General features: G+C 36.6%; 1 protein-coding gene across 4 annotated transcripts in view; it reads right to left on the bottom strand.

Annotated features, from left to right (window-relative positions):
* Positions 1–12,550, bottom strand: part of LOC657616 (uncharacterized protein) — a 135,756-nt gene that overhangs the window by 18,152 nt on the left and 105,054 nt on the right. For all 4 annotated transcript variants that reach the window (XR_001575056.2, XM_015981064.2, XM_015981069.2 and 1 more), the window contains one exon: positions 2,466–2,541. Coding sequence is in view for 3 of the 4 variants with exons in the window: in XM_015981064.2 (XP_015836550.1) it covers positions 2,466–2,541 (76 nt within the window). In the remaining variant the exon portion in view is untranslated. The remainder of the gene's footprint in view (positions 1–2,465; positions 2,542–12,550) is intronic.

Here is a 12,550-nt window from a genome sequence, read left to right on the forward strand (position 1 = left end):
TCTTGCCATAATGCGGCGAGACGCCAATGGAGATAAAACAACAAGCTAAGAAAAACACGCTTCTTTTTGTCCAAGATTAATTAACCGTGGAAGCTGAAGCTCCGCCGATAATAATTAATGCTACAGCAATATTGTATTTCGCTTATTTTTAACTTGCTTTCGTTATTATTATTACGTAGGCTGGACAACAAAATGCAAATAAATGTAGTCATCGCAGGAAAAGAAATTTTGTTCCAGTTGGCAAAACAAATCCAATTTGCAAATTAAATCAAACAAATTATAACCGGTGATTGATGAATTTACATCAAATCAATTTCGTTTTTGCTTGTTCATTTTGAAACGAACTTTATTCGTAATTAATCCCTACAAGGAAACTGACCCTTTTTTGGCTTCCTTGAAAGTGATTTCAATTGTCTAGTTCCAGATGAAACTGTACTGAATTACTGGATCTTTCGACTAATTGAAACAGTTCTTTGACAAAAACCTTGTTTGCGTTAATGTTCGGGCACAATGTAAAGCTGTTAAATGTGACTTTGTTGTTACATTTAAAATTGAAAATAACATATTGCTGGATTAAAAGTTCCGTGCTTTGACGTTCTATTACAATGGAAACATTATTTTTAAACTTATAATGAAATAAACTGAAAATGTTATTTGGTATTAGTGAGATTATATAATCCACTAAAGCAGCTTGAACAGTCCAAGTAGGGTCTCCTAATATGATTATATTTATTTGGATGTGGAATCTCTGCGCTTTCCCATTTCATGTGGCAACAGATTTCCAACATTGGGCAAGTTTAATTTTAACAAATTGCTACAGTTATGTTGACACTAATATTTTAAAATATTAAACGGCATATGCGGTCCCAATAGCAAAGTTTTCAACAATTCCTTTTTTCGGATTTACAAAAAACTTTGAAACTATGTCGGCATTCCACCAATTGTTAGTAGAAAATCGATCGTTGCGGTTAAAGGCAAAATATTGTAATTATTTCCGGGGTTAATACTACTTTAATCCTTCTTTCATGTATAAAATTTCGCAAAAAACGCGGTCTGAACAAATGTAATTTTCCGATTGGAAATTACAGGCATTATACGAGACAAAGGAAACCGTTTCTAAAGTCAATTTAATAATTGAATTCGTTTTTCCTCGAACAAGTTTGAAAAAATCCCGGTGGCAATAGATATGACGTGGCTGAGTGACCAATACCGGCGCCGAATCACTGTCACTACGCTCGAGCAAAGATGCAAAGTACGATGGCCGCAATACAACCCCAACAACTCTCCAACGAGATGACCGGCCATTTGGCCGAAATGAGATCCATAACGTAGAAATGTAAACCCCCTCGTTCCGAGCATTTCCCACAGCGTAAGGTCTTTGTGCGGAACGATATAAGATGGCATTCCGCACTCTGTACTTCGCCACTACAGCTAAAACACAAGAAGCCGTTGTCGGCGAATTCACTTTATTCGCATAAAATTGCTGCCTTGCGACCGGACAAAATGTCTACAATGTCGTCAAATTAAAATCTTAATCAACCCCATCCATTCGGCCAACTCTAATCATTCCGCTCTAAATGTAAAAATTCCACTACTTCAGCCATCCAAACGCAACTTCTTTACGATCTCAACAATTACGACACTCCCACTGGAAGCTGGAAAACCCACTAAAGCTCGCTGTTGCAAATTCAGTCAGTTTTAAAACCAGTGCTAAAATAATAATAAAACTAATTGTCACGATCAGAGCTGGCTTCCGCGGGAGTTCAGGTGGCGGAGCGTCTACACAATAACACTACGTTACGCTATTATTCCATTAATAACGCCAAGTCATTCAGTTATTACTTTATACATCGGGGGTATTATTGACGGTTTATGAGCATCCCGTCCTAATAAGATAATTTTTGATTGATAGCGAGGTTACTTGTTCAAGAGCCTCTACAATTAGCAAAGTTGGAGTCATCTGATACAGGGCCGCTCGGTATATAAATTTATCTAAAAATTGGAGTAGCGTTTTAGTTCTGCATGGGCAACAGTAATTTTCCTCGGTAGTAGTTCCGAGAGCCGTCGTCGAACGACCCATAAATCAGTGTTTTGCCGTATCAAAAATTTATACAAAAGATTTATAAGGGTCCATGAAACTGACGGTCGCCAAAGTTAGATTAGAATATAAAAAAAAACAACAATTATGGTAGGTGTTATGATTTCCCAGTTGGCTGTGCATGCAGTATAGGTGTGGCCCTGATTATGGAGCGTAAATATAGTCACGAACAACCATTAAGGTAGGGGTTTATGTATTTTTAAACAATCCTCTCCTGCTTCATTCCTTTCTTGCTTATGGCAAGTCAGGTGATTCGCACCGGTCGTAATATTTTTACGACTTGAAAAATTGACACTTAAACAATTAATAAAAAAACAATTTGCTCTCGCAAACATGCATTTTACAACACCCAAATCAATAAACTTACCGCCTTTTTAATAAATGAAACGAACCCATATCCTTTTGATTTTAGCGTCTGCGGATCCCTCACAACTCGGCAGTCCCTGTAAAAGATTAATTAATAGAATAGCGAATTTACCACCAACCCGCAACTTCTTTCGACCCAGTTTTAGCAATAAAAGGACACAGCTTGTCAAACAAAAGGATTTCATTCCAGCTTCATAAAATTTTAATATTTTTTGTAATTGAAAAACAATGCATTTAACTGTGCATTGTAGGTTGTTTGCGAACCGATCAAATGGTAGCTTTTAATTTTATTTGCACGGTGTGGGTCCATTTTCCACGGTTATTGTTAATGTGGTATTGGTGAAAATGAGCGTAAAGAGGTCTGGAATGTCCAAAAGGTTAAATAAACGTATCTTGTAACGGCACCTCGGAAGTTGCAGTGCAATTAAGTTTTATTGAAATAGATTTCGTTTTTTCAGCTGTTGAAAGCCATATTATTTGATGTTATCATTGTTTCAGGAGTTTGAATGTGTTCCAAACGTATGCTTTTGATAAATCGATAAACTCCCCCCGATATAAAATTGAATTTTTATTGTTAATATAAAAACATGATAATTTGGTTTGGATGGGCGGTCTTGCGTTTGTTGAAGGTATTGTTTTTAGGGGGGAGTGGAAAGACTGGCGGTGGTCCACACTTCAAACTCTACGGATCTCGTTGACCAGACTTGCAAACTATAGAGATCATATAACATGGAAGAGGTGGTCCCTTTGAATATAAATTCGAGCAAATTTGGATTCGACCTGATTGTTTAGGAAGATGCTTTGTTTCTTTAATCCCAATTAAGGCTCTTTTTGACATGAAAATTTTCTAGCACCACAATCTACACCTAATTGGGAAAACTCGCTGTTTACTTGGCAAAATAAGTTTGTCGCAATTATGGTCTATTGTTGCTTTCATAATTGCTGCGACTGTATATTGTTAAGGAGAATTTTCTAGTTCGAGCTGCGCCAATCAATGCCACTGCTAGATTTCTTATTAATAACAAAGAAGGCTGGCTTTAATCCTCCTGGTGTAACTAGCTTACCCAAGTATGCAAAGTTAGTGGCGTTACTGCACGCTCTTCCAACCCAATTAGGCTATGTTGAAGTACTCTAAGTTAAGTGCGTTCATTGATACTAGGACGCGATCGATTTCATACTGATCATTCCAAGACAAACTCAGATATCAAACTTTCCGGAACTTATATCCTGAATATTTCCTCTCTCATCGGAGACAAACAAACTTTGCAAAAGTACAAACACGACATCTTAACCCTTTAAAGGCCAATAGATTTGGCACTTGACATCCAACTCTGACTTCTGACAGCCTTACGCACAAACACTTTTTTAAAAAACTCAATAAATACTGCACCGAGTGACATTTTTCTCTCATTTAGGAAATATTTGTCTTTTATATTAGTGTTTTAAAAAGGCTTGTATCGCCATGGTGAATTATAAAACGTAATAAACATAATAGAAGTACGAAATATATATTTTTAATTCAGTTACTGCACGCAACAAATGCAATTGCTTAATGGTACATTTAGCCATCAAAATTGAAATCAATTTTAATATAATCATATCATATGTCACATGTATACACACATGTGTGCATATGTACTTGCCTGTAACTAGAGTGGGTGTGTAAATACCAGTCGTTTCTAACAAAGTAGACGTCAAAAATTAATAACTACGATAACTTTATAGTTAAATATGTGACACCAATAACCAAACACAACAATGTTATTTGGTCTTAATGCAAAAGTAGAATAGTAAAAAAATTAGTTTCATGTCTTGTACCTGCTACAGTGTTATTTATTTTCATTTTCATGCTTTAGGCTTCAAAAATCTTTACAATAACTACACTGTTTTTTAATAGTTTGTGATTAACTATAAATGACACCTGTTGTCGGATCTAATTACGAATAATTACAGTTCCATAATGTAAATTAATTCTGTTGCAAAAACAATGAATTTGTGCGTGAATGCGTCAAATTTGAGTGAGTGAAATGTGTGGCTTTTGTGAAGTATTTCTTCAGCGTGGTTTTGTTTTTCGTATAGTTAATAATAAATATGGTAGTGAGTGGGGCTGTGTGTATTGTGCAGTTGAAAGTTGAAAATTGGCTCTATTTTGATGTGTGTAAACGCAACCTGGCGCGGAATTTATGTGTGGTGTGTGTGCTGTTTTGTTAAAAATAAATGGGAAAGCGTAAGTGCGTTTAGTTAAAAAACCAATTGAATTGTTTCCGAGTCCCATTGGTTTTTACCGGATATGATAAAACCGAACCGAGGCAAATCTGAGTGTGGAGGGCTTTCCAAGATAAGTTTTAAAATCCGTAATTAAGGAATGCTTTAAAGCGGAGTGTATCAGCCTCTTAGCGCGAGGCATTCTTAGTTTGAAGGCCTAGCAAGGCACATTTCCGCCAGTAAAAGCGTAGTTTATGATGACGCGTTATCGTGTTCTTCTGCACAGGTCCGGACTTATGTCGCCCCGGAGATTAAGCCCCTCGCTCGAATCCATTACGAGTGGATGTTAGACGTTATTATTATTTGCTACATATTAATTTACACAAAGATGACGGAGATGAATACCATAAAGCGTAAAAACAACACCATAAAGGTGGAAGAGATCTAATATCGAAAATGGCGGCTTTCACGCCCGTTTTGAAAGTATCCGCATAAAAACCCTGATATTTCTGTCGCTGATAACACAGAAAGGGGATCGCTAGTTTGGCGCATTGTTATTCATGCGATTAATGCGGAGGGCTGCAAAAACTTCCACTAAAATTATTGCAACTGTGTTGGCTAATTAAACGCGTGATGTTTCAAGTTGTGCGACCGTGAATGCGGCCTAACATTCAATTTTAAGAAGGGGTGGATTTCGGTGCTGTTTCGAGTGTTCATTAATTTATACAGACCACACACATTCACCCTCGCTTACTAAAATGCCGGAGTCTATACTCAAGTATGGGCTAGATATAGATATCAGCTTGACATCGGTTGACCTCCCGAGGGTCACAAATACGCCATTCAGACAAAATATAATCATACCGTGGAAGGCTCGAGATATTACTGCCCCCTATAACATGATACAAATATTGCACTTTCAAATGTAGGACACAATCACTACAAATCAAAAAGTTCAACATTTTTGCCATAGCCCCACGTAGCAAATTTGGTGGAGGCGCCGGGCTAAAAGTTACAATTACAATTTTTTTTAGAGAAATTCAAATTTTTTTACATCTATGGTATTCGCAGAAGGCTGAAATAATTTTGTGCATGTAGTAGGAGGTTGTATTTGTTGGTTTGAAGCTTGTGCGTTTTCTATTTGTGGATAAAAATGCAGAGACAAGATTTCAGTGCGGTGAAGGGAGTTTAAGCGTGAATTGTAGGGAACGTCGGCTTTCCGAGCGTTTGAAGTATTATTAATTCTACAGGCCACACGCATTCACTGTTGGTTTAGCAAAATGCTATAGTCTCATTCGATAGCATTTATGCCCTAGTTAAATATGGTCCAAATGCCAGGCTGATACTGATTGATATTTATACATGCGGTTTTATCCTTTTTCGTGCTGGGGAGGGGAAGCGCGCAGAAATTTGTGGATTAAATCATATGCGATATTGTTTTTGAATGAAATTACGCAATTTGAACCGGTGGGTATTGGGCAATAATGCTCCTGTTTAATCCCACTTGTAAATGTTGGTAATAGAATTGGCTGTTTAAAACACTCTGTCTACGTACTAAATACGAAACTGGTCAAGTTGAATTTAATAACTGTTTTACATTAGGTAATAAAACCGTTTGTTCGTTGTTTTACGCTTTTAATTCGTAAGCGATGCGAATTTGGGGGACGAGCCAAGAGTCACTTTTCGTTACCCAAACACGTGTACCGTGCATTTTGCATTTAGAAATAAAGTTTGAATTATTTATAAAATAACGGAAAATCAATAGACAACACGAACGTATTTAAAAGTTTTACCGCGACTTGTTGATAAATGCAATCCTTAATTACAGTAGTTTAATGAAAGAAAATAAACTGTAATGAATTGAAGATTAAATTTAAATTGCGCTATATTATTAATTGTTAACAAAGCAAAAGTTAAAATTGCTGCAGCAGTAACAGTTACGTAGTTGTAAATTCAAATTTAATTAGAGTTCAATTGACATCGCATTGTGAATGACGTGTAAAAGAATATCGCTGGTTGCGGTTTGTTTTTTACGAATGTGCGAGTAACTGTTGCATTGCTTGGTTCAGGAATTAGACATATTTGTGTAAGGATGCAATGTCCTTGAAAACTGAAAGCTAAAAGCTTTACTTTGTCGTAACCTGGCTTGGGATATTATAATTTCAGGCAACGTGCCAGGCGCATTAGACTCATGCATAGTAGTAACTTCCATAATCACCTAGCTAATTACCTGCAATTAAATAAAATTAAATGAAAGTAGTGCGATAGTGTCGGAGGATAATTAGGCGGAAATTGAATAAATTTATGCGAATTGGCGCCGATCTGAACTTGATACTGATAATGCGGAACCGGAATGAGCGATGACAATATAGCCTAAAATTTCACGACAATTCGCATAGCAATTAATAGAGGAAATGTAACACATTTTGGGTTCGCAAATGTTTTCCATCCCTTGTGAATAATCCCTACTCCGGTTTCCAGCGACATTGTCCTGTGTGCGTTCATTGAGGCTAAATTATTTAACGGAGCTACAATACAAATCGGTATTCATGACTTTATTATGTTCAATCTTTAATCTAGTCTATTCCTCAGGCGGATTCCCGGAGGAGCGAACTACTGTTTACAGTGCCGAGTTCACCTTTCCCCATCCAAGACTGATCTCGCCGGTCGGGATACCTTCCGCTCTGAAGGGACTGCGAAATTGCTTTTCAAAATATTTATAGTCTAATTTCATTTCAGCTTGTGTGTGGTTTGTTTTGAATAATCACTACTTATTTACGCGCCTAACTGATTCCCAGCTTGCTACTAACACCCGTCCAGGTGCAATTAACCCGGAATTAATAGCGACATAAAAATTCGAAGGAGCCGGATCCACAACGGGCTTGAAAGATTTGTGGATGACAAGTTCTGAAACGCGACGCTGAAGCGGTGTGATCGATAGTTTTTGTTTAATTTTAAATAATAAAGCTTCTTCTTGTTGCATGCAAGTTTTGCCTGGTGTTGTGTAATTTGTTCAGACAGCTTTTGCGCTTCCTAGATAAACATTAATTAATATAACACATGGCAGGTGCAGACAGCAGTAAGAGGGAGATTTCTCCATTTAGGAGCGAGTTTGTAGTACCCTGTACGATGCACGCCAGGAAGAAACGAATTATTGGAAGTGTGGAGCGCTAACAAACTTCAATTTACAGCAGCAATAATACAAGCACGGACCGTATAGTTTTATTTGACTTTCGAGAGTAGCTCGACGTTTAAAATGCAATAAAGCATCTTATAATTGTAAACGAGCTTTCGCTATGTTCGCTACATTCGCTTTTCTATACCGAATGCGTTCTACGCAACTGTTGCCGTTAAACGTTCACAAAAATTGTTTTTACATCTGACACTAACATCTGCTCTAGTTTAAATTTGACGCCGCTTTCCAGGTCAAATGCTTTTTCACTCATTGGACCCCAACGATATAACTCAGCTTGCACACATTAATTTCGGACGTTTTGTCTATTTCTGCACCACTTCTCGAACTCGCATTCGATTAACTTCTGCATATGCACCACTACCTCGAGTCGCAATTTTTCTGTTTTATCCTCGGACATAATGGCAATTTTTCAATGGCTGTTGTCAGCGGGTAACACTAGCATCGTGTCAAGCAATACTCTCATTACTAAAGTAGATATACAGTGACAAAGCAACCTTGAGTTGCAAACTTCGCCTCAAGTTTGACAGCGAAAAGTTTGAGCACGTTAAATGATAATATCGATTATTCAATACCGAAATTTAAATGAAAATCATATTTTATCGGTGGCGTAGAAAATGTTTTATATTACTGTGCGTTAAAATAAAACCTCGTAAAAATTGAATTCAAAGCTGTTATATCGAAAAACAACAAAAGTGCATTACTAAAGCTGTAATAAAACGCTGGTACTTGGTCACATTTTAGTGTTTCAGCTTTATTTGGACGGACTGTACCTGGAAATTGAGACACCCCCAGTTCTTTCCTTGTTTATTCCGCTACACAAACTCGACTCGATATTTCACTACTAATAAACCCTTGTCAAGTCACTTACAATTTACTCAAACCACATTACTGTCTTTTTTGCACCGGAAATGACATCAATTTTGCAATGCGAAATTGCAATATTCTCCCGGGTGTTATTTGCTTTATTGTTGACAAACTGGTAGGAAAGATTGCAAAATAAAAACAAAAACGACCCATTTTAACGGAATGCAGGAAAATATTCAAAGTATAAGATATGCTGCAATGATAATAATAAAATAACAACCAAATGCCTTTATTATAGGGCAACAGTAATTCGGAAATTTTATGATTGTATAAAATCTTCTTCTCCTGCTCGTGTGTTTGCTCCCAGTTGGCTCTAGAAATTGCATGTTAGGTGTAATAAACTGTTCTAGTCAACGGTGCTGGGCGACATTATACGACACCGAGGAAGGTACACTATAAAAACGGGCGCATGGTAAAGAGTTTTTCAGTTACGATCTACCGGTAAAGGGCGCATTTTCAGTATTTTTACAAAATATTGCCCTACCTACGTTTTCGTGTAATAATAGCGAAAATGGAGTAACAAATGCGGTCGGATTCGTTAAAGAAATTTGCCTCAATGAGATTTAAGATGGCGTATTTTAAAAGTATAAAGTACGCCACGTGTGCAGTAGAGAAGTTGAATTAATTTGCCAGACGTAATTGTTAAAATGAATTCGAGTTCTCTGTCGCACAAGTGGGACGCTTTACATTTTCTGCAACTAATTTAGTGTTGCGAAGTTTTATGTTTGTTATGTTGGGAATTTCGAAATGAAGAATTAGAGGTTGCTGGAAGGTTGAAAGAAAAATGAAGGTCAAGGCCTCCCGGCCCAGAATCTCGATTGTTTAAATTTGTTTGGAAAAGGGAAAAGGAGTTGGAAGAAAGTAATAATTATTGCCGGGTCATAAAGCGCAATGATTCCGTTTGATGGGTGGAAAGGCGGAAATCTGGACTAAAATGACAACATGAAAACGGTGGCTAAGTCATAAACTTTTAAAAACGCTACCGTTTCGAGATACGTATATTATAGAATACGTATTTTATTTTGTCGCATTTATATGCGGGGGAATTTATACACAATAAAAGCAGCAAAATGCCGAAATGCAGCAGTGATGGCGTCAGCGTTCGGCGGTCGTACTTGATGTTTCAATATCGAGTTGGCGTAGACACGGAATTGTCGTTGATATTCCTATCACGCGGATAGTGTTATTTCGGACACTTCGCATTCATTGCCATTCCAACTACACTCAAAAAGTTTGCAAAACTACGCCAAACTGAGAACTTAATAAAATTCAAGGATAACACCAACTTTTCATGTTTATTTACTGTTTACTGGACGTTTATCAATCATTTTCGCATAATTGCTGTTTCATTTTCTAAAAAAATAACACATATTTCACATTTATAGTGGCTGACGCCACTGCCACAGCAAAATTTTGTTGGCAGATAATTTTTCACATTTTAATGAAGTCAAAATAAACAACATTACAACCTAACAAAAACTAAACAATGGCTAAATAATTTGCAAATGTTTATTTTGAATAGCGGTACAGTATACAATTAGGCACTGCACTGCTCCGGATAGAGAAAAAATTGAGCGTTTTTTGAAACTGAAATAAAAATTTTAATGAAATTTATTCCGAGTGTAATTTGCTTTGGTATTGATTGTTTCAAGGATCGATTGCTCGAAGTATCCGTAACACTCCTGTGAGTGATTTTTTTCCGGCAAAGCTCTTCAAGTCCCTTAATGCATTTCCAAATATAAATTACTTAATCACATTAATATTACGACTTGAGCATTAATTAAAGGAGAAACATGATATTAAATTTAGAGAGGAGAAAAATTTGTTAAAAGGAAGAAAAATACGTTAATCGCTCACGACATGAAAATTTACACCAATTACTGAAAATTCACTTACATGCAATCTATCGATGGATCAAAATGTTAGTAAAGTAATTTTCCCAGGATATATAGCTTGCGGAAGAAGGAAATCATTCATCATCATAACATATTAGGCATGAAAGGGATGTCCTAATACAAATTTAATATTTGTTTTGAAAAATTTGCTTCTAATTTGAAAAGTGGTGAAATGTAGCAGACTCTTACGTAACGCAAGCAAGCTGCTAAATAAATAAATAAATTTGTTTCATGCTTTATCTGAGAATTCCCAATAGGAGTCAATTTGCATTTTGAATGCTAATTGAATTCTAATTTGTGTACAAAATGTTGAACAATTTCACGAGCGTGACGTAGGTGAGACTTGCTAAGTGGCCTTGGGACACGGTGTGCATTACCTTGAGGGGCGCAAATTTCCAATTTTAGATCACAATTTCGGATTAAATTTGCACAAAAAATTTCGGAAGGGGTTTGATAGTGCATCTGCGACAGGTAGCATTGTCGATGTCTTGCAACTCTAGCACGGTTTAGATTAAAAGATGAAGCTTTGCTCGCATTTCAATAGATCCTTGATAATAGAAACTCGAATAACTTCTTGTGAACTGCAACTAGTAGAACATTCGACCGAACAGTTAACAATTGTTTGTGAGGAGTCTCTTTGGCGCCTACGCATTAATGCAGTCCAGCCGCGACACAAAGTCCACAGCTTTGATAACCAGCGAATGTGCCGCTATATAGAACAAAAGAATTGTGTAAATTCGTCTCAATATACTCAGCCAACATATTATTACAAAAGGAGTTATGCTACAAACGGCTATTCAGAGCAATCCGACCGATTTAATATAGAGTGATATCCTCGGCGACGATGTGTCACTAGATTAAATTTTCTTCTTAGACACTTTGCAGCCAAATCTTAACCTTGGTATTTTACCAAAAGAAAGTTACTTATTCGAACGTGGACCCATTATTATTATTATTCCAAATGATGAGCTTTTGCTCAATTCCCCAAACCGTATTTCCGTTATTTCTAGATATTTACTACCTGTTTCCGCAGTATTATTTTCTAATGAATTAATTATGTTTCTGGCTTTTGGGGCAGCGTTTTTGTGCAATTTGCATATTGTTACAGTAAAACGTTTCACATTTTTTCTCAAATGCAGACCACAATGGATTTTCATTGAACGTTCTATACTTAGTATCATAACTAATTGGGCTATAAAACGAAATATTTTCAATTAAAATTCATGTTGGTAATAATTCTTTATTACAGTACTTTGGGAATTCTAAGTCGACACATTATGCTTCACCACACGGTCCGCATTGTACCTCTTGTATTATCTGATAAACGATAAACTGTTTAAAATGAAAGACTCAGCTTTTACAAGGTAAAAAACGAGCAAACAGAGCTCTCACCGTTTTCCTTGTTCCAAACAATTAACTCATTCCAACCGATTTTGAAAACTTCCCACAGTTACAAATAATTATAACTCTGATTTGAAAAACACGGCGCGAATTGCCCGAAAACAATTTTAGTTAACGAACAGCACATACTAACATTATTTCTTTCAAGTTCCAGTTTACGACGATTAATAAAGTAACAGCGTGTACTTTATTGCTGTAATTAGGCGGGGCGGTTAAAGATGTTTTTGTCATTTTTAGTTTGTAATTTTTGTGTGTTGCCAACAACTAACATAACGTTTCACAACGAAATGCTGGTATTAAAGTGTCTCGAGGGGTTAAAAATGGGGGATTTGTTTTTGCAAAGATGTATAAAATCGATTATAGGTAAATGAATTTGTGATGTTTGTATGCTTGGAGGAAATAGCCAGGCAAGTAGGAGCGGAAATGTGCTGTTTTATTTTGCCGGATAAATACGTAAAAAATTAAAAGAGCGGATTTCGTCTTCGAAAGTAGCCTAAATCTGCAGAGACAGCGGAGATAACAAGA

Source organism: Tribolium castaneum, chromosome 10 (genome assembly GCF_031307605.1).
Source record: "Tribolium castaneum strain GA2 chromosome 10, icTriCast1.1, whole genome shotgun sequence".
In the NCBI taxonomy this organism is placed as follows: Eukaryota; Metazoa; Arthropoda; class Insecta; order Coleoptera; family Tenebrionidae; genus Tribolium; species Tribolium castaneum.